At 55.3% G+C, this 21,977-nt stretch overlaps 6 protein-coding genes across 6 annotated transcripts; 2 read left to right on the plus strand and 4 right to left on the minus strand.

Annotated features, from left to right (window-relative positions):
• Positions 1 to 782: 782 nt before the first annotated feature.
• Positions 783 to 2,624, plus strand: ACO1O0_005161 (uncharacterized protein; the record flags this gene model as incomplete). The annotated part of the gene is made up of 1 exon (XM_083194587.1): positions 783 to 2,624. One exon carries the CDS (start codon positions 783 to 785, stop codon positions 2,622 to 2,624), a length of 1,842 nt encoding a protein of 613 aa, XP_083049500.1.
• An 825-nt stretch (positions 2,625 to 3,449) lies between these two features.
• Positions 3,450 to 4,820, minus strand: ACO1O0_005162 (uncharacterized protein; the record flags this gene model as incomplete). Its single annotated transcript, XM_083194588.1, is given in 4 exon segments — positions 3,450 to 3,894; positions 3,908 to 4,181; positions 4,274 to 4,780; positions 4,811 to 4,820. 4 exon segments carry the CDS (start codon positions 4,818 to 4,820, stop codon positions 3,450 to 3,452), a joined length of 1,236 nt encoding a protein of 411 aa, XP_083049501.1.
• A 5,963-nt stretch (positions 4,821 to 10,783) lies between these two features.
• On the plus strand, positions 10,784 to 11,636 carry ACO1O0_005163 (pyridoxamine 5'-phosphate oxidase family protein; the record flags this gene model as incomplete). Its single annotated transcript, XM_083194589.1, has 2 exons — positions 10,784 to 10,850; positions 10,900 to 11,636. 2 exons carry the CDS (start codon positions 10,784 to 10,786, stop codon positions 11,634 to 11,636), a joined length of 804 nt encoding a protein of 267 aa, XP_083049502.1.
• A 115-nt stretch (positions 11,637 to 11,751) lies between these two features.
• On the minus strand, positions 11,752 to 13,617 carry ACO1O0_005164 (S-adenosyl-L-methionine-dependent methyltransferase; the record flags this gene model as incomplete). The annotated part of the gene is made up of 3 exons (XM_083194590.1): positions 11,752 to 12,153; positions 12,211 to 12,511; positions 12,569 to 13,617. The coding sequence occupies 3 exons, from the start codon at positions 13,615 to 13,617 to the stop codon at positions 11,752 to 11,754; spliced, it is 1,752 nt and encodes a 583-aa protein (XP_083049503.1).
• Positions 13,618 to 14,089: 472 nt separating this feature from the next.
• Positions 14,090 to 16,511, minus strand: DAL81 (transcription factor domain-containing protein; the record flags this gene model as incomplete). The annotated part of the gene is made up of 3 exons (XM_083194591.1): positions 14,090 to 15,842; positions 16,144 to 16,238; positions 16,401 to 16,511. 3 exons carry the CDS (start codon positions 16,509 to 16,511, stop codon positions 14,090 to 14,092), a joined length of 1,959 nt encoding a protein of 652 aa, XP_083049504.1.
• A 4,303-nt stretch (positions 16,512 to 20,814) lies between these two features.
• ACO1O0_005166 (uncharacterized protein) lies at positions 20,815 to 21,234 on the minus strand (the record flags this gene model as incomplete). The annotated part of the gene is made up of 1 exon (XM_083194592.1): positions 20,815 to 21,234. One exon carries the CDS (start codon positions 21,232 to 21,234, stop codon positions 20,815 to 20,817), a length of 420 nt encoding a protein of 139 aa, XP_083049505.1.
• Between the last annotated feature and the right edge of the window lie 743 nt (positions 21,235 to 21,977).

A 21,977-nucleotide genomic window follows, 5' to 3' on the forward strand; every position in this document is an offset into this window, starting at 1 on the left:
GTGCCTCTTCTCACAATTCGATTGATAGAGGCTCTTCATCGCAGGGGCTTCTGCCCTCTGCTTTAGAAAAGGAATCTGCGCCCCGCGTAAAGAGCGGATGGGCGTCGTTTTTCCATTCGAGGAGAGCGAGTGTCGGTGGATGGACTGTCGGTCGAACCACGGACCCGAACCCCCAAGGCCGACACAGCACTCCTAACCGTGTGCATTTATACGGCAGCGACCATCGCCAGAGGCCCTGTCTTGTTAAGCCCAGCATGGTCTCGGCGACGTCGACACCACCCGTCGATTCAGTTCCTGTAGATGTTACAGAGGAGCCGGACAAGAATGCCGAGGTCGCGCAAAACATGAAACCCCCCGCAGAGAGCACGCCCCCGAGGCGAGCCCGGCGATCTATGTCAATGCCATTTTCTGCTGGTAATTGGGTATCTAAGACGTCTGGAAGCTTACGACGACCTAAACGAGGGGATACTCCGAAAGAGGACAGCAATCGTCATGTGTCAGACACGGTCGCATCACGACCTGTTACAGAACGCCGAGCCAATCCTACGCAGCGGGTGGTCACCGCCCCCCATCCTCATACCTCCCAACAGGGAGTGTTGCTTGCTTCAGCTTCCATTTCTCACGCACAAGGCCGGAAAAGAAATGCATCCTCCCCAGTGCCCCCGCTTTCCAGTCTTTCCAGTTTCCATGCCGGCCTGTCCGGTTCGAGGTCTTCCAGCGCGGCTGTGAGTCAAAGCTTGCGCCAAAATCAGCCCTCGGGGAGCTCGACGAGCTCCACTGCTATGTCGCAGCTGAGGGGACATTATTATGGGAAGACCTCCACTTTGGATGGCTCCGAGAGCGAGCCTCGTGATTTCACGTCAGGTGATGACGAGGATACGGATTTCAGGAGCGATACAATGTTCGACTCTCTCCGGACCGGTGCCTCTGGCCGCGTGCGAATGGTGGAAACACCGCTGGATTCCATGTATGATGAGTCACCGCCAAGCACGGCTGGCCATGGCAAGGCCAAGCGCCTGTCTATCCAGGAGATTCTGGGCAAAGACTGGGAAGGAGGTGTCAAAATATCAGAAGAAGATGAAAACGTTCAGACGCCCGTTCGAGCTATTCGTGGCGGCGATGCCCGCTTCTCTGGTGGACGCGAAGTTCCCGCTGAACCTCGATTTAGCACTGAGTCTGGGCTCTCAGCGAAAGAGTTTGGTAGATTCTCTCTAGACGACGACTTCGACGACGACTGGGCAAGGGACGACGATGCCCCTTACAATGCTCTCTCCGCACCATCCAAGGGAAACTCGGCCAACTCCAGGACCATCAACCCCAATGTGCGACTCGCTCTGGCCAGTGTAAGCGGGAACAGTGCTCTGGAACCAAGCGCCAGTGATGTCCGCAGGGAGCGGCCCTTGAGTAATCTCTTCGAGTGGAGCGAGCCGTCGACACACGCGAAACAGGAAACGAATGGGCGCTCGGCGCGGCCACAGACTGCTTATGCAAACCAAGAGGCGGATGCTAGAGGTGGCCGCTCAGCTATTCGCAAAGGACCTGCACCTACTCACGTCCGCAGTCAGAGCGTCCCGGTTGTCCATGAAGGTCCAGATGAGTCAAAGCCGGTGGGGTCCAAGTATGGGACTTGGGGCATGGGCACAAAGACCATCAGCGAAGATTGGGGAGATGACTTTGAGTTTGGCGGCGGGGTTGGAAGCGACGAAAAGAACAATGAGCATCTTTTTGCTGTACCAGAGTCGATCCAAGCTGCCCAACCCAGTGTCAGGGCGCATTCGGGCCAAATTCGTGAACTGTCACTGCTGGTTAATGACCTGCAGCGACTCTGCCGTCACGGACGAGATTTGGACTTGCTGGATGGACCCCATAAAACCCTGTGGAAGGAAGCAGAGGGAGTGATCGCCCTTGCATCCCCCGACGATGACTCCCTGGAGGCAGACCACGAAACCACTTCCTCCATTGATCTCGACACCTTCGAAGCAAACGAGCGTCTCTTCGACGACGAATTCGACTTGGCCTCTCTCGACAAGTTCGACGCTGCCCTGGACGGCCCAGAGCCCGTCATGTCAAAGACAGCGGTGGTTCGCGATCGCCCCTCACCGCGCCGGCGATCCGTGTTCTCGCCAGACGACGACATCTTTGGTGGAAAGTGGCCACTTTCTGACGACAATGTACAGTTGAATCGCTCCAGCCGGCCCAGGACGCCCGAGCATAGACTTAATAAGCCTCATGACGTGAACGGGATGGTGCGCTCGGTGGTTGAAGTCATGCAGCAACGTTCCATCATCGACTCACTGCTCGAGGGTGGAAATGCTTCCAAAAAGATGCACTTTGACACCAACAGCTTGAAGATCCTTGTTAAGAGAGCGGGGGATCTCCGAGATGCACTCTCGGACGTCATACGGCGGGCGGACCAGATCACGCAAAGCCCAGCACGACCACCACGACACGAACGCCAGCTCGAGTCGAGTCCCGCCTTCACAAAGGTGTTTGACGATCCGGGATCAAGCCCGCCGCGACGTATTGTTCGAAGCCGTGGTAACACGATGGTCGAGGGCGCTTCACCAGAGAACTCGCCATCCCCTGGCATCAGGCGGCGAATGCAGATGATGACGGTCAACTAGACCACGACACAACCGCAGCAAAGACTCACGGCTGTGGGGAATTGTACAACAACCAATTGTCATTATTTTTCTTTTGTTTTGGTTTGCATAGCGACGGTTCTACGATTAAAACTTGACGATTTACATTGCTCGACTCATAGACGAGAACAGCACCGAGGAGGGGATACCACCGACAGCTCCAACACACCTGGATAGGTTCGGTCACCATCTGGGCCTCTCCGCTGCGGACGCCAATTGCTTTTAACAACAACATTTTCTCTGTCCTGTTACGACCTCACGCGATAGACGTCGACGACTAGCTTGACAGCCCCCGCGTGGGAGAGGTAGAGGTGTGAGTCACTTCGGCTCTGCCTGTGCCATGACGGGCCTGTCTTGGAAGGGGACAAACTCGAGACGATTGATTTTCATAAGTTCAGCCCGCCGTGGCGATCTGGTCACTGGACCTCTTATGACTTCACGCATTCGGCCATGAGCTGTAAAAGGAAGAAAAATTGAAATCATCCAAGAAAAAAAAGGGAGGGGCAAAGGGCACTATTGGCTTTATTTTACAGGATTATGGGGGGGACGGCAAAGGGAACAAGGTCATCATGTGGCATCGGCGTATAGTTGGACTCCGTTTTTTTTTTTCATTCACTCTGAATGCATGGCTAATAGAAGTTTATGATCATGAAAAACTGACTGAGACCCTTCTCGAGGACTGAAACCATTATGCGATTATGGCATGGGGACTACTGTATCGTACACGTATTTACCGCTATGCTCCTTGATATTTACTATCCTCCCCACGGGCTGCCCAGATGTTTCCGCACCCTTTCCGAGTCGGCATCAAATATCCCGTCTCTTCATCTTACTCAGCCAGTCGGGCGGGCCCTCCTCCCGACGCGATTCCATCTCCTCCAGACTCCACAGCTGGTGATTTCGGAAATCCTTCACAGCCAGATGTGTCGGGGTGAGGGCCGGTTTGCGGTCGTACCGCGGGTGTGGAGAGTACGGCGATGACTCTTCAGGATGTTGGCGCGAGGGCGTCTGGCAGGTGAGAGGGCTCCACAAGGGTTCAGTCCGAGGCACAACCGGCGGCGAGACCGGCTTCATCCAAAGATGGCCACTGAGGGAGAAAATAGTCCTTGTCGGGTCTGTGGTGGTTTCGTTTTCTGTGCGCGTTGTCGTGGTGGCCATGCGCGCTGGTGTTGTTGCTGCTGCTGCTGCTGGTCGCCCAGCATTGATTGCACGTGGTAGGGTGGCGTCCCATTCGGCCTCCGGGTCCCGAGCCCTGGAAAATTCACCTGAGGGAATATCGACTTGCTTCGGCTGGCTGGGCCTGCCTGCCGACATGCTCAACCAAGTCGGGGCTCGCTGCCGTTCTGGGGCCCTGGTACACCCGGGGTCTGGTCGCGTTGAGCTCGGGAGGTTCCTGTCGAGTCGTCTGAAGTTGTCTAAACATATGCCCAGCCCAGAAGCAGGCTGACTGGCGATTGTTGACTCTCTGGTGAATATCGAAGTAGCGGTCCAAAGACCCTCTGTTTGTGGATGCCTCGGGGCCGCTAGCGCCGACCAAAGCTGGCAAGGCTGGGCGTTGTCCCCATCTTTGGGGCTGGGGGCCATCATTGACTTTACGCGACTTGGATCTTGCGATGGCGGTGTCGCCACACGTGGCACGCCCCAGAGGTCGCCGTTGCTGATAGGACTAGGGTTGGCACTTCTTTTCGAGCTCCTTGTTGGCCCGGACACAGCGTTGAGGTATGACTCCCAAATCTTTTTGTCAGGCTGCGGGAGCCCTTGGCTCTTCTCAATTCGGAAAAAGTGAGACTTGGCCTGCCACAGAGATGGGGGCTTTGGCTTGGGAAATTCGAGTGCTTTGATATCTGGGACCATGGGGACCGTGGCGTGCTGCGGACTGTCCAGGCTATCGGTTGGCGATGCTACGACACTTGTCCGCTGACCGCTACGCTGCCACTCTTTGAGAGTAAAACTCTTCCGGGTAGCGGCTTTGTCTGGCTGCAAAAGGTTGGCAATCTCCCAAAGGGTTGTCTCGTCAACTTCGTCGCTGTTGTCCTCGTCACTGTCAGACTCGGAGAAGTTATCACCGAGATCCTCTTCATCGCCGTCATCGAAGAATGACGACTGCTGCTGGTCTACTTCAAAGGCGGAAATAGCGACTGGATACATTGGGTTGACTGTGGGCCGACCTGTGGTCATGGTGCCTGGCATTACGGCAAAGTTGAACATCGGCAGACGAATTGTCCCCGTGTCCGACTTCTCCCCCGAAGGGAACTGAAAGATACCTAGTGTACCTCTCTTTTCTGGAAGGGGTTTGGGGCTCTCGAGAATATCGGGGAGTGCAGTTATCCGCTTGCTCTTCCTGGCAGGCTTCTGCGCCAGAGGCTTCAGTTTCCGTGCTGGGACTGGATCCGGACTGGGTGGATCTGAGGATGGCCCCCAAAGCCCACGCGGCTGCGGTTCCTGGGGTTTCTTGTCAAGTGTCCAAAGATGGGAGCTTTTAATTGACAATGGCTCCAATATTCTTTCAGCTCCGGGCCGTAGAGTCTGTGCTTGATAACTGGGAAGCTCCGGGGGGATGAAGAAGGCTGCTGTGGTCGGAGACCAGAGGGACGGTGCAAGTTTGGAAATTATGGGCGACGGAACTTCAACCCTCCACAGAGAAGGGGCCAGGGACTCTATCGGACTTGTATCTTCGAAGTAGACCACAGGAATCGCAGCCTCTTCTTCAGCCTCAGACTCGTCCGTGTCTGGTGGTGTAGGGGTTCCAAGCTGAGCCGTCGTAGGATGAGACACAGCCAACAGACTCATCCTCTTGCCGGCATTACTCAACCGAGATACACTATTCCTTCTAGTTGTGTCGTATAGCCCAGAGTTCCATTGTGTGGATTCTGGAGATCCTGAATGGTTGCTCAACTCCCCGGCCTCCATGCAAAGCTTGGATCTCCGACTTTCGTGTACCTTTGACCACAAGGAGAAATGCTGTTCAGGTACATCAGGGACCTGTTGGGGAGATGTATGAACTGTCGAAAGTGAATCTCGAATAATTGTATGGCGCAGCTTTTGCCAGTGATTCTCCTGGATACCCATCTCCTTCTCTAGATCCGCTATTAGAGTCATCCGTTGGTCTTCTGCCACAGACGAGGCACGGCTGGACCTCTCTAGCTTCCGTAGCTTCTCCTCTATCAACCCAAGAGCGTACTCTGGGGACTCTAGAGGGGACGGTTCAGCTTGTACAAGAATCGCTCTGGTTGGCTGGTTGAGCAGGAGGGGTGTGGGCGGAGGTCCCCGTCGAGACCTTACTGTTTCTCGCCGATGAGAGAAGCTGGGGCATTCCTGCCCAATGCGGTTATGCCATAATTTGTGATCTCTAGCGTTCTCAATGGCTGGGCTACCATTCGGTGAAGAGTCTTTAGGTCCCCTGCCAAGGGACGCATTATAAGTAAGAGGCACAACGGACTTTTTGTCCAGGACATCCTGGACCAACGTCTCTGCCATTTGGCAGACTTCTCCACCAAGGTCAGTCTGGGCAATGCCAACCGGTCGAGGAGTTTCTATATCAAGGTCCTCGGTGTGAGATTGGATAGGTGAAGGATTGATTGAAACATCACCGTTGTGTACTTGCTTCTGCATCGGCGTACCTCGGCTGTTGATGCTTCTTTGAGAGAGAATTTTTGGATCCTTCTCCCCTTGGTTGTGCTTAGAATCGTGGGTTTCGGGTGGATGGCTATGCTGAGACTCTGGTTTCTTCTCAGCATCGTCTTGGATCGGCCTGAAGTCAGATTGGGATGTGCTCCGAGACATGCTAAGTCTCTCCGATGGATCGCCCAGGTTGAATAAGCTCTGCGTTCTGACCGAGCTGATCGTTGATCTATCCATTTGAACCTTATTCCGTTGCTCATCAGGGATAATCGGTATCTCTACATCTCCAGAGATCTCGGGTAAAGACATTGACTTGCGTCTTGAGGTCCTGGAGGTGCTTATCATTAGTCCAGGAGATTTTGGATAGAAGATATCCATCTTCTCCTCAAAATTCATGCTCTTGGTGTCATTTGAGAGTTTCCTAATGATACCACCCTGGGGAGTCGGGGGTAGCGGTGGCAACCGATTAGGGCTTCCAATGGTAGCGTTGCGTAGGATAGATTTCTTAGGCTCAATTGACGAACAGGACACGGACCTTCTGTGAGAATATCGCTGCTGAATGCCCCCGTGATATTTTAGGAAGCGAGCCGCCTCAGGGGTTCTGGGGATGGGCCTTGGCCTGTTCAGCATTGACTCGCGGCCCAGAACCTCCAAGTCTAAGTGCGTGTAAAGGGCTTTCCTCTCAGGCACAGGCTTCACACTGTTTGAGGTTGACTTGTTGTACACGATGTCGCGGAGAAAAAAGATTTTGTTGTCCATGGAATCTTCTTGTCTCTCTCCAAAAGCGTTGACCGTTTTGGGTTTCTGGCTCACGGGAAGTAGTCTTGCGGGTCCCATTGGTTTTGGAGCCATAGAAAAAAGCCCTTTGGGCGCAGCTGAGGTGTGGTTCCTTGGAGAACCACCGGAAGACTTGTTTGAATAGGCGGGCGGGAAGATGGACAATTTCGGTTCGGTTTTGGGCGGACTGTAAGGGGCTGGCATTGACGCAGAGGTCTGCGTAGAAGAGCCGTCCTTAGTTGCTCGTTTAGGGGAGTGATATATAGTACCATCGACTTTGTATGGAGGCCCAGGATAAGTATCGAGTGTTTTACTCCGGGTGGAATCGTTTTTCTCAAGACATTTTTGTGGAATAGGCGGCGGAGCACGGGGGTCCGTGAATATCTGGTCATCATCCATTGGTCTTTTCGAAGATTTAGAGGCTCTTCGCTTATGCGTACCCGGACTGACTGGTTGTGAGGGCCGGGTAATAGCGAGGGTGCCCTCGGCCGAAGGGTGGAAGGATGGATGAGACTGCAGTGGTGCGCCTAGTGGAGGCATGGTCGAAGATACTCCCTCTTTCTTCTGCGGAACAGAAATGATGTTCCAAAGGTCTGATTGAGGTTGTTGTTTGTTTGAAGCGGTCAGGCTAGTAACTGTCCGCGGCGTCTTCAGGGGTGGCAAGGGCGGCAGTATCTGTCTCTTGAATGGCTCCTGGGGTTGTGTTGGCGACCTTGATCCGATACCCCCGACCCTAGGAGACAACCGGGCAAAGGATGCTGCAGAAGAAGAACCCAATTCAAAGACAGGTTGAAGACGTGTCTTGGTGTTGATGGGTGAAACGGGCTGACTAACAGCTTTTCGGTTGCCGACACTCCTCGATCCTTCCATCATCTGCTCGGAGTTCCGTGTGAATGATAAGGGATCTTGGGTATTTAGCGAATATCCCACAAGAGATTTCAGATACATCTCTTGCCGCTCCTGTTCATTCCTTGCGGCGGTTTCCAAGTCCACAGTTGCGATCCTGTCCAATGGATTTGAGCTGCTGTTGTTCAAGGTTGGCGCTGATATGGCGGTAATTGCAGCATTCATATCCTGCTTCTTCTTTTTCGCAAACCTGGACTGGCTCTTGGCCAAGTTTTGGGCATCTCCGACCTCGCTGGTAATGATCCGCTCTTGCGGACGCGTAGGTGGAAATAGCTGGCCTGTCACTGGTATTCCCCCAATGCCAATCTTCGACTGTCCCGGGTGCGGGTGGTTGATTTGTGGGAGCTCCTTATTGCGGTTCGGGCCTTCCATATTGAAAGCTGACATACGCGTCTGTGGTTCCCCCTGCTTTACATTGACATATCGGCTGGGGGGTCGCTGAGCTATGGGCCCGGCATGCTCTTGAGTGTGCCCGGGCCTTCGAGCAAAATCGTCTATACGATACTCCCGAGGTGTAGAGTTCGAGAAGGATAGTTTCGGTTCTTTATCATATGCAGTAACAAAGCGGCTCTTAAAAAGTATAATAAGGGCTACAAGTGTTAGATGGATCGGGTATAAACGCGAGCAAACTCACATATCAGCACCAAGAGACCTATGGCTGGCAAAGTCTTGCGGAGAAATAGGCTCATCGATTTGATACCTAATATCATTGGAGCACTTAACTAGAATCGAGTGTCAGCAAAAGGCCAGGGTCGAGGGGTAGTGTCATTCGACTAACAGCCGTCCAGAGGCCAGCACCAGCCATAGCAAGAAGCAAAATCTTTCTCCGCTTTGCTTCCACTTCGTTCCTTCTCTCCGAACTCCCAGTCTTCATTGATTTCGCAAAGAGGAACAACGTGATAGCTCCGTCAGCGCCCAGCACAGAGATACTTAGAGGTAGCACTGCAGCAGACGAGATGCAGATGGGGTTGAACTGCGACCTCTGAAACCCCACGTAGACACCGCCGAGAACAAATCGGAGTATGAGGACTATTTGAAATACAAGCATGCTCCATGATGATTTGACGCCATGATTTAATGTCCAAAGCACGAATTGCTCAAAGGCGGTGCGGGCAAACTGGTCAAAGGCGGACCCCAATGCGACAGAGATTTGACATGCGGATGCCCCATCGGTGGTCAGGGCAATAAAGTCGAGGGTTGCCCAGAGGGCAGAAGACAAAAGAAAGATAACGAGGACCAGCCTCGGGCTGTCTTGAAAGATTGGTGGGCCACGGACCCAAAGGTAACGAAAGACAGCAACAGATGCGGCGTTGGCAATGATGCCACTAGACTCGGTCAGCGTCTGGAACTCACTTGATTTATGGCAAAAGATTTGACCGACAATGCAAAAGCCGCAACCAAGGACTGCGAGCTGCCGTTGGTTGCCATGACGGCGACGGGCCGCCTGGGCTAAGAATGGGATCCCCAGATGGGGAGAGAAAGGAGGCAGATGGCCCAGTCAACGGGAGTCATGGAGATGAAGGGCATGAACGAAATGAAAGATATCAACTAAGGGAATAGAACATGGCGGCATCTGATACTGTAGCCACGAGGCTGTCATCTGGCTAGAGCTTCTCCCCTAAGCGCTTAAGGTAGAGCAAATATCAGAGCGGAGGATGAAGCCATCGCAAGGGAGTAGTAGGATAAGCCAAAGGATGCGACCGCATGGCCACATACTGGGCATGGTAACATTTCAGAGGATTGAGCAATGCGTTCGACGTCAAGAATGGAGCTTGGAAGTGTTCGTGATTGGGTAATCAAGGGCTCGAGGCGACTTGGATTTTCGGCCGTTTCCACAGAGTTCCAGACATGAAACCCGAGGCGTCGGACCTGTGCATGGCCTCAGCATCTGAGACAGCGACGCTGCTCAGGTGGCTGAACGGTGGCGCTATGTCGTGCATCTGAGATGGCATTGACGTCTGGGGATGAGACGGGGAGCCGTGGATCCTAACAGGCAAGGATAATGAGACTGGCGATGGATCGCTTCGGGTGATGAAAGCAGGTCGAGGTTGAGTCGCTACTGCCTAGCGAGTCGGCTGTCTACTGTGCAGGTGCAGGCGCAGACGGTTACGTGCTCCTGCATGAGAAACTACCCTGCACTTTCCCTCATCCCATTCAACTTCCCTCTAGTAACAGTACCTATGAATCTCGTTTTGATAAAAGAAAATTTGAGTAGCTCCTTCCTGCTTGGTAGATGACTTCTACTTTCATGTGTTGCTTCTATTGTAACTCCTCGCTGGGAAACATGACTTTCTGGCCGACCTCGGAACGTATCCGATGTGGTGCAGTCACCATTGACGACATCATAAACCCCCAATTCAGCCCCCGACCCTCGCAGTTCGTTCATCCTCTAAAGGCAGCTCCGTCCCCAAGTGACTCGAGGAGCATTGCTTATATGCACGCTGATACCTGGTCTCGGAACGTATCCGATGCAGCACAGTCACCACTGATAACTTGGAACATCACGAATCCAAAGTCAACCCCCGAGCCTCCAAGCCCGTCCCCGAAAGGCAGCTCCGTCCCCGTCATGATTTGAGGCGCCGCCGATATGCAGGCCGATGGCCTCGCTTCCCCACACTGCTGGCAAGCGGCACCCAATCGCCATCTTGCTATTGCGAACAAGTGCGGGAGACTTGCAGCTCAAACTGCGCGTGATCGACTGTAGGGCGCCGTGATTCTGGCGCGACGTGGCTTACATATAAAAGACTCCCGGCCCGGGTCCGACAGAAGCTTATATTCAAACATCATCTTCAACGTAAGCCATTTGGAGCTACCTGTCTTAGCATCTCACCGTCACGATGGGCCGCCACGAGCTCGAGTACCCCAAGGATGCCACGAACAAGGTTAAGAGGCATGATGAGCGAGGTCAGAGTCATCCCATCTTCCACACCCCAGGTCACTAATGCTCCCACAGCGAGCTATGCCCTCAAGACCATCCATGGTCTCATCAACTCGTCTCCCATCGTCCACGTCTCCTTCAATATCGCTTCATCGCCTTTCCCCGTCACCCTCCCTATGATCGGCCAGATGGGCTCCTTTGCCCGCCCTAGCGCCGACATTTCCGACCCCTTGGACCTCTACGTCCACGGCTACGTCTCGTCTCGCCTTATGAACCTCGGCCGCAACGCATCTTCCTCCTCAGGAGAAGGCGACGCCGACACCAAGGGTCTTCCCGTGTGCGTCTGCGTCAGCCATGTCGACGGCATCGTCCTCGCCCTCTCGTCATTCAGCCACTCGTATAATTACCGCTCCGCCGTTCTCTTCGGCCACGCCACCCTCGTTGAGGACAATGAAGAGAAGCTCTACGCCATGGAGCTCATTACCAACGGCGTTGTGCCTGACCGATGGCGCCACACGCGCCTGCCCGTCACCAACGCGGAGCTTCAGAGCACGAGCCTGCTGCGCATCAGCATTGCCTCGGGCAGCGCTAAGATCCGAGAGGGGAACGCTTCCGATGAGCGACACGACCTTGCGAACCAGGAGCTTGTTGATAAGACGTGGACGGGCGTGTTGCCTCTATACCAGGCTGCTGGGGAGCCGGTGCCGAGCTCGTACAGCAAGGCCGACTTTCCGGCGCACCTTGAGGAATTCGCCAAGGACTTTAGCTCGGAGAACAAGGAGCACAGTGCCAAGGTGGCTATGAATAAGTGAGGAATGTATGGGGTTTATCTAATATGTATCTTGCTGGGTATAAGGGGAAATAGGCTTACTATACCGAATCATAGACAGGAGCCACCATTTCAACAAATTGGGGCGGACGGACTGATCACCACATTTCCCAAATCTTGGCCGGTAGTACGTTTCTCATGATCGCCCAGTGCCCAGCCGCCGTCGTCTTGTGCCAGTCCGCCATCTTTCCCGTCTCGTTCTTGCGCAGAATCTCAGTGCTGTCGTCATTCAAGAAGTCGAGCTGCTGGACCTCATGCTTGGGCTCCAGGAACATCTGCCGGGCCCGGCTGTGGAGGAAGTCCTCGACCACGGCCGGGCGGAACTTGAGCTCGCCGGCGTGCTTCTGGCAGAAGATAACCATGTTGGTGAAGTCGGCCTCGCCGTCCTTGAGGCCCTCCTTGGTCGGGCTCTCGCGGAAGATGCGGCAGGTCGGGAACACCTGGGTGATGGTCCGGACGACGATTTTGGGGGCCGGCAGGCTGAAATCTCCTGCATAGTTCTATTGTTCCTCATATTAGCAAGTGGCAGCTTCGTGAATGATGAATGTGTTCCTTACAATGGCAATAACACCGTTGGGGTCGAGCAGGTCACTGAGACCCCGAAGAAACTCGAGCGTGAAGAGTTCGACCGGCTCCGCGCCGCCGGTGAAGACATCGTGAATGATGTAATTGTACGTCTTCTTGGCCTCGACGAGACCGGCTGTGTAGCTGACAGCGTCCGCAATCACAGCCTCGTTGTTCTCCTTGAGGTCAAAGTACTTGCTTGCAAACTCGTGCACAACCGGGTCAATCTCCACCACCGTCGTGTCAATGCCATGAGAGACAAGAGCGGATGGCGTCGTGCCGATCCCAAGCCCCCTATTAAATATGTTAGTTAAGATAATTGGATTATACTCAACACTCGTGGCAACTTACACAAGCAGCGCAGTGGCATCCTTGTCCGCCACCTTCTCCCGCGATTCCACCAGCCTCACTGCCTCTAGCATGGCAAAGACGCCATAGATCGGCTCGGCCACCTTCTTGCCCTGCAGCATAGTCCACTGTCCACCCAGCAGGCTGTGGTCGCACCGCATCACGCGGAACCCCTTTTCAAGGCTCTCCACCACAGACAGGTAACCCGTCAGCGACTCCTTCCGGTCGAGCAGCAACCACCCCTCGGCCCCCAGCGTGCTGTTGAGCGCCACCGTGGCCCCTGGTGTCATGACGTGCGTGTTCAGCACCGCCGTGTGCAGCAGGCCCGGCACCACCGCCAGCGCGACCACCAGCCGCGACGGCGCCAGCACCGCGTACGCCACACCAAGCAGCGTCTCCATGGCCACGCGCGTCAGCGCCAGCACCTCGCCCACGTGCCGGCCCAGGAACCTGCCCGCCAGGCCCTCGGCGAACTTGAACAGGGCCCAAGACCCTATCCCCGGCGCCGCGTCGGCGACAAAAGATGGCAGGCGCGGCGACACGCGCACGCCCTCGAGCTGGTCGGCCACGCAGGCCGCCGACAGCATCGCGAGGGGGAACAGCGTCAGGCCCTCGGTGACGAGCGGGCCCAGGCTCGCGCCCAGGCGGCCGCTCAGCGGGAAGAGCACGAACTGCAGGGCGGGGACGTAGGCGGCGACCACGGCGAGCAGCTGGGCCGTCGTCAGGGGTAGGGGCGCGTGGCGCAGGGCGAGGTTGGCGGCCCAGCCGACGAAGCAGCCGGCTATGAGGACGTGGGCGTGGTGCACCGAGGCAGGGATGCTGCCGTAGACGGGGGAGAGGGTCAGCTGCGAGACGTTGGAGTAGATGCCTAGGAGGGCGAGGATGGCGGCTGCCCTGAGGCACGCCGCGAGCTGCTGCCCGGCGGTGGATGAGGGGCCGTCACTTTGGTGTGCCTCCTGTGTGGCGATGTCGTCCTTGAGCTCGGCGGTGTGTCTCTCTGCGAGGCCTCTGGGCGCGCCAGGCGCCCTGGGCTTGGACTTTTTGGGTGGCATGGCGATGAGCGGCGAGGTCACAGTGAAAAGGATAAGAATATATCAGATCAATTTTGTTGCATGGCTGTCTTCAATGGCCAGCATTGGAAGCCTAACTGGGAAAGTCGGAGGTCTGAAGCCGACAGGCCAGGTGTCGCGCCAGAAAGGCCCCCTTTGTGCTTGGATGTGAAACTGTGGCTGGTGATTTGTGGCTAGCAGCTTCCGCCACAATCTTCTCATGGAGTTCGCCAAGATGCTAGCGATTGTATCGTCTCGTATCAAACCATAACTGCGTGTTTGCATAATGATCCCTAGTCTATGGTATTCCAATCCTTCCTGCCGACCCTTAAAAAAAACAAAAAAACCAGGCATTATGATGCCTTCACAAAACCCACACACGCCGCTCAACCTATCAACGCTCTAATGCGACAAGGAGTATCTCAAGACATATCAAACGGATCTCATATCCCCAACCAGCCGGAAACCTCATCTCTCACTGCATTCTCGTCGGGTAGTCATCCATATCGTCATCACTGCTGTACCTCGTGCTCCTCGGACTCTGCACCCCACTGACATCCGCACTCGGGACGTTGCTACTAAAGTTGTCCAGTATGCTCCCCGGCCCCGAGAAGGAGCCTGGACATGAGGGCCCTCCAAAATCTACCGCGCTGCCGCTCCTGCTCATGGAGGGTTTTTCGGGCAGCTGCTTCAGCAGGCCCGTCGAGATATCGAGCATCGTCATGGCAAAGTCGGTGAGACCCTTGCCCTCGCCTGGCTTAGAGCTGACGGACAGTGTCCATCGGTATTCGGAAAGACGGCGGCGGTACCACTCTGCCTCCTCGCGCCCGGGGGAGGTTGCCCACAGGAGCGACCCGAAGGTGCCTATTAGCGCAAAGTTGGTCTTGGACGCAAAGTACCAGAACGAGCGCAGGTGATTCGGTCCAAGTCGGTTGACAAAATCCATGGCCGAGATGAGGCGTGCTTTTGCGGCACTGCGGCAGATGTTCTGAACGTACGGATCTGTCGAGGACGCTGTCGCAGCCAATGATCGGATGATTCTTCGGTGAAGGGTGATCTCGGTAGCAAAGTAGGCAAGGTGTAGGTAGCCCATACTCGTAAAGCGATTGGAGGGTACGGCTACTGGCGAGTACGATGTCGATGACGAGTCGAGGCGGATGTTGCTTGGTAGGTTTCCGTACCACTCCTTGAGCTTCAGCTGGATCGGCTTCGCTAGGGACAGGACCATCGGTGTTCCTTGCGCTCCTGCATCCGTCACTTCCTGCATGGCGGTGAGGGTATAGAATGTCTCGAGGATCTCGGCCAGGATCTCCGATAGCTGCACGGCACGGGTGAAGACGAGCCTTCCGCGCTCAATGTCCTGCTTCTCCTCTACATCGTTCTCATCCCACTCCACGTCGGGAAAATCGTTGGCTGTCAGATTCTTGACGCCCCAATTGGAGGCATAGATATGCGACGGTCTGCCGTGGACCAGCGCACCCCACTTATCCTGCATGTACAGCGCCCATGCCAGCCGTTTCCTCAACCCCTTCTCCCAAGGTGGAATTTTCCAATTCGAGCAGTCTAGGTGAAGGCCAAGTTCTTGGGCAATGGCGACGAGCTGGGCTGTCGGTGCCCACTGGTCACCCTCGGGTCGCTGAGATAGGAGCAGGCCTGCCTGGACCGTCGACAGTTTCGGCCGATACAACGCATCTGCCAAGGTTGTGCGGATGAGTCGTTCGAGCTCTCTTACGTTGGGTCGAGGTATACGTGCGAGGTCCTCATCGTGCTCCCACCAGTTGATGGCGAGGATGTACACGGCCGCTAGGATGGGAGGGGAGAATTCGCGATAGGAGCGCTCGTACTTTTCCAGAAAGACATGTTTTTGAATAATAGGGAACCCGGGGTGAACTATCCGGAAGTAGAGGTCGATGAGTCGGCACCCGTGAGGCGCGACAACGGCCTCTATGTCATCCAAGTCCTGGGCGAGGTGCTCATAGCCAGGGGTGTTGTAGTCCGGGAGCATCAAGAAGGTTTCGTCGTCGCTGACCTTGCGCAGCGTGCCTCTTGATAGAAGGCTTTCGTCCTGGGGGTTGAAGGAGGATAGGTTGATCAACGACGGCTCAAAGTCGGTGGTGGGGCCGATGTACTGGCTAAATCGATCGGACTGGAGGCCAAGGGTCCTCTTTAGCATGGTGGGACCACCGACGTTGGCCATGTCCTCAAGAAAAGAGCTGCTGGCGGCCGTACTGGATAGGCTTGAGTTTGGGTTTGGTCTCCTGGATGAGACGCCGGGGGAGCTGCAAGACCAATCATGTGTTAGCCACAGAGCCAAGACGTATCCAGCATGCAAGCAAGGATCGGTCGACGGGAGATTGTACGTGTGTGGAGGTGGGTTTAAGCAGGCTATGGTCTTGAAGGTCCGATGAAGAGCGGAGCGAATCATGCACAGCACAGGTAGGTAGACGCCAGATGGCAAGGAGGGAAAGAATGAGATGGCTGACAAGATGACACGAGGGGATTGGGTAAAGGAATCGCAGAAACACGAACCTGCGCTTCCCGCTTATCTCGTGGGAAGGGTCGCCGTTGAGCTTCCTCTTGCGGGACTGGGGGCTCGAGGACAAGGAGCACTCGGCAGCGTTGACCTGGCAAGACATGCAACCGTCGTCGTCCTCGCTGGGTATACACCTGGTGCCCGCGTATCTGCAGGCACGACAAGGACCAAGCGGCTGGGTGTTGCCAGGGGTTGGAGCGGATGCAGAGACTGAGTCGGTAGAGGCTCTTGTCTGCAGGCTGGCCGGACCTACCTCGAACCGGCGGAGGCTGTCTTGACGATGGGTGGTAGGTTCGGGCCGAGGAGGCTTGGGCGCAATAGGGATGGGAGCGGTCCTCTGGACCAAGTTGTTGTTATGGGTCATGATGGGCGAGGCGGCGAAAGGGTGCCTATGGTCTACTATGTAGTATGATTGTATGCGGTACCATGCAGGTGGCCAACAGCCTTGTCCCCAGTCTTTGCCGACGCCAGAGGGTCAAGGGCAGGCCACTGGCGAGGCCGCGATTGGGCTCTCCAGGCCTCCCAGACGGGTGGGCTCTGATGGCAAAGAGTCCCAGACAGGCCCTGGCAACCTGGCTATCGAGTATCGACCAGGCCCCACGCGGCAGTGGCACGACGGGACAAATGGGCAGAGGGCTAGGCGGGCTCTCCAGAGTCCAGATGCGGGATGTACTAGTATAGTACAATCGGGAGTGGACGTTGCTATCCCCGAGAGACTGAGATCGCCCGCTGAACAGCGCCCTGGTGTATGCAATGGCGCGCAAAATGCAGCTTGCGGGCGATGGTGTGTGGTGTATGGAGTAACTCGTACGGGATAAGTAAGACCTGGAGATAAGACCAAGAGGGTTTGGTGGTGCCAATGGTGGCAGATGGTGCAGGGAGGTTTGTAAGCTATGTTTGGCCAGGTAATATGGGGATAACGTTGAGGCACGCAATGCTAACTGTCGTTTGGGGTTGATGGCGGGCGTAGATCGGAGATTTCAGCCGTGGGAGCCCTAGAGAGGGCGATAAGATAGATGGGTAAGACGGAGGAGTGACTGAGCCGTGGATCGGATTGGTGAGATTGTATTCGAAGATAAAGCGACGTCGCCAGAGTGGACGAGGGACCGGGGCCTCGGGTGCCAAGCTGCGAGAAAGCGTGGAAAGCGTGGAAACGTTAAGGTTGTCGTTCGTCTCGCAAGCGGGTAATCAGGTAACAACGGCAGCCAGGACAAGATAAGCTTGCGTTATCGGCGTCATTGGAGACTGTTTGCCGTCAACGCCCCAATGTTCCTGGTCCTGGACTCTGGGGCTGCAGGAATATCTCGGGGACTGGGGTCGATGGCATAGATAGGCGATAGGGAAAAAAAGAAATAGATGAAAGCAACATTAATGGAAAGGCTGTTAGACAAGTGCCCCCATCTTTCAGATGCGTAATTCCGCTGCAGGGTCCCTCGGATTGGCCAACCTCACTGCCGGCTGAGGATTATGACTTTATGAGGCGGACGGCAAAACGGGGGAAGGGAAGATGCAAATGGATGCACACGCTGCGAAGCCGGGTGCCAAGAGAGTTTTGTAAACCGAGATGGAGGGCAACACTGTCCGAGAGCGGGCGGGAGGCCACAAGTGAGGGAGAAAGAGAGGGACTGATGAGGGAGACGGAGTGCTGGAGTACGGATAGGTACTCGACTGCACCAGGCAAACCTTCGAGTCAGGCATGTACCAAAAGCATGTGCCTCGTCAAGTCGTCACGCTTGTGACCCCAGAAACCGCTGACTACCGGTATCTCTGGGCCTTGGGATTGGCAGTAGGTAATACTAGCAGCCTGGCAGTCTAGACAAGGCGGAGAGGCCTCAAGCTCCTCCGTCATGCCACTGCGTTCCAAGCTTTCTTTCCCCTTCCGGATGGGGGCTAAGCTTGGCTAAGCATCGCCGCTGAAACGCGAGATTCCCCAGCCCAATCAACTGCGCGGGGGCTTTGACCTCCTGTGGCCTTTCTCCAGGCCGCTGAGGCGCTGAGGCGCTGCAGCAGCCTGCCCCGTGGGTTTCCCTCGGTGGCTTACCTCATTGAGTCACATCAGCCCGTGAGACCTGCTTGCCGTGGAATGCTCAAATGCTCATTGCTCAATGCCTGACGCAGCTGGACCTCGTCATGGCGAGGGAGAGCGGTTGAGCGGTCAGGCCATCATCATGCGCACCGCCAGAACCCGCGAGCGGCATTTTGCAACAAGCGCAGTTGCCCGTCGGTCGTCCTGCAACGGATGGCTTGTTGGGCGGGCGGGACGACGCTGCAGCAGTGCAGAGACGGTCCGTCTGCCGTCGTGGCGTCACTGCGCTATCCGTACGCGTTAATACGGAGTCCATGGAGTGCAGCGATCAGGGTCCTTTGCATCATCGGGCAAATAGAAGGGAGCCCCATCATTCGCGTGCGCAGTGCGGTGCGTCGTGCCTTATCTATTGCCCGGCAGCAAGGGAATAGAAATACAAATACATAAGAGATATCGGTCAACCCAAGTAAGTAGAGACAGGTCTGTGGTACTTGAATGGCTGTGGTGCTTCCCTTGCACAAGGGCGCCGGTCGCGGGTATAAGGTACGCCAGTGGCAGCGCTCCGGAGGCTTCGCTATTACCAAATGGAAAACATGGCGTGCATGGGGCCGCAGTTGTTCTAACGTAATGGCGCTGGCATGCCCGAGTCATTTTTACTCCCGTTCCGCGGGTAAACTCCAAGTCGAGACTCGGAGCTTTGTTCCATCGTCTCAGCCGCTGAGGTCCCGTCATCGGCCTCTGCTTGCTGCGATCCCGCGAAGCTTCCCGAGGTCTTTGCGGTGGACAGGCAAGACGGACAGATGGACAAGAATATGGGCGGTCGTCGTCGGGGACAATGTTGCTGCAGGACGATCAGCTATGGGGGTGGGGGCAGGCAGGTCCGGCGATTGCTCCACCATCCGGGGTGGACCAGGCCCTGACAATCGGTAGGTACACACGTATTCTATCACGTGTTGGCGGCCCCTCGCCGCCTCCCTCCTGCCCTGTCGGTCGGCAGTTTGGCAGTTAATTAGTTATTATCTCCTATATAGCGCCAGTGGCAGGAGCACCCAATTCTACCTAGGTTGGCGCCTTCCACGAAACAGGAATGCAGTCATCCGACAGTGTTGCAGGTGGCGCTACCTTCGATGCTGAATGAACACTGGTCCGTCCTGCTATTCTGCCATATTATGCCACCGCCCAGAGTGCCCACTCCATCCACCTCATCCACCCATGCTATCCGCACCGCCAATCCGCCGTGCGGTCTCAGAACTCAGAAGCCAGAACGGCCGAACTTGGCCCATGCCATCCGGAGCGATATCCCGTCACCTCCCGACGACGCTGCCGACGCCAAGAGCGATGGCCCCGAGACACTCCTCGGCACCTGCTACACAGTGTCAGCGCACTCGCCAGCTCGGCCAGTTCTGGTGACAACCTTCATCATCCGCCCGTCCAATCAATCTGCAACTCGATACATAATCGGAAACCTGGTTGCATTTCCATCCCTCCCACCAGTGTTCGACGTGCGCCCTTAGTCTGTGCAGGGCAACGGAGTCGGTGTGGGGTGCATATCCCGACATGTCCGTCCGTGGGGGCTCGTTGGGGTTCGTTCACCTACGAGAAAGGGTATGAAGTTGAGGCAGACAGAGGTTTGCACGAGGCTGAGATGCAGCTGAACAACAGTGGTAGGTGCTACTGCTACCAAACCCCTCTGTGGGTATTGGCATCCGGCTCTCCTTTACTACAGGTTCCAGCATGTCTTGTGGTCCATCATACACCCCTTGCCTTTCCATCTCCATTCTCGAGTACCACAGCCAAACACCACGGCCGACCAAGCGTCAAATGACGACAGCAGCGGCTCTTCCCTAGTGTTATCTCGGCTAGGGAGACTAATTTGAAGATATGAATGGATGGATTGAATCCTGATCTTCCGTCTGGTCGCTGCTCGCAAGCTCTCATACCGTAACTCCGCCAACCTCCTATTTTGGGGCAAGCGTAATCCCCAACGTCTGGAAGCTCGACCCGCGTACTCAAGAATTGTCTCGGCTCCTGGCTAGAGCTCTGCTTGTGCGTCATCGCCAAGTCTCCAGATTCAATATCGAATTCGAGCTTCCATGCCACGTGCGGATTGTGTTGAGGGTGGGGGCTTGGTTGCTCCTCACTGATCACGCGACTACCTACTTCAATATGCATAAATCAACCTTTCGGCATGTTGCGGCAAGCTGGGCCGCCAGTTTCCAGACGGCTTGAACAGCCAGAATCCACGACTCTTGGTCTGTTCTATAGCTTGATCGCCAACCCCTTCTTAACCCGACGTCAACCGACCTTGGGGTCATTGTAGCTTCTGGCCTACACTGTCACCTGACCTCCATACCATGCATTTTTCTTCATACAGATCCGTTGGCTCATCCGATCCTCGTTTCGGAAGTATCATGGACAGTCCTTGCGCGATGCTGAAGTGCAGCCTCTGATAGAAAGTCACGGCGTTCATTGTACTCTCGAGCACAACCGCAATGCCATCCGCTGCCGCCACTTCTTGCACTTTTCGAAGAAGACTTGAAGCCGCGCCCTGGCCAGCGTAATTCGGCTTCGTGCAAAGAAATGTCACATCTGGTGGCTTCGTTAACGATACCAGTCTCGGATTCCGTCGTGTCCGCGACCATCAACGAGAACCCATAAGGAAAAGCTGCGACATACGATAATATGGGCTGTCTCCCATAACCTGCGTCCTGGTCCTCTCTGTGAGCTCTCCGTATGGCTCCAAGTACTGTGTACGGCAACCCTCGGGCCAGTTCTCCGCCTGGGTAGGTTGGTCGGCGCTGGCCTTCTGGGCTTTGTGTACCTGCCATTTGACAAAGCTCGCGATTTCCTTGCTTTCGACACCCCTGGCGAGCAGGACACCCTTGTTGTCGTCTTTCATGTGTTGGACCGTATCGTTCGCCAACCACCCGCGGAGGAATGCCAGGCTCTCATCGCTAGGAAACTGGGCGTGCAACAGAGCGTTGTCGCCCATGGCCTTCAGATGAACATCTGCTACCTCAGCGGCATCGCCCTCAACAGCAGATACTATGTCGAAAGCCATGGTATACCGATGTTGTCGATTTTATCCCGAGTCTATTCCTTTGTTAAAAGACTCAAAGCCACAACCAGCGATGAAAATTCTCAGCATTTTGAAAGGATTTGTCATGTGACCCACGGCACAGACCATCAACACCACCAAACTTTTGATGGAATCTGGAATGTGATGACATTTGAAGGCGATGATATTAATGCTAAGATTGAAGTCCAACATTTTCCCTGAACCGAGATGCCTCCGACATGTATCCAAAAACCACAGGATTGCGCAATTGGCCTCCCGCAAGTCTATTAGTCAAGGAGGACAGAATAGCGACGGAATGGGGACGAAATATCGCATCGACTCATCCCAATTACGCTTCGGATACTCCAACGATATATTTGAACAAGCTCGCGATATCTCACGTTGGCCTGTCCCACAGCATCGTGTTTTCTTACCGACGTGGACGCCTCCTTCGAGCCACCTTTGCCCGTCTCACCATTCGGGAATGTGCTATCGCACAAGCTTATTTAGCACCGGGGTGCCAATCCTGCCTCAAACGGCATTGGCATGTGGCATTAGTCCAACGCTGAAGACATGGTTGCCGCATATTTCTTCCAGGAACAGGCTGACTGCATTATTTATATCTGTGGAACCGACAAAGAGCGATGTGAAGACTTGCCTCCTTTCCCAAAACCAACATATTAGGTTTGGAGTCACTTTCATCATACGCATACTAATGGGTGGGACCGTCATTCAGGGACCTTCTT

Source organism: Amphichorda felina, assembly GCF_050947745.1.
Source record: "Amphichorda felina strain 45539 chromosome Unknown scaffold_5, whole genome shotgun sequence".
Lineage (NCBI taxonomy): Eukaryota > Fungi > Ascomycota > Sordariomycetes > Hypocreales > Bionectriaceae > Amphichorda > Amphichorda felina.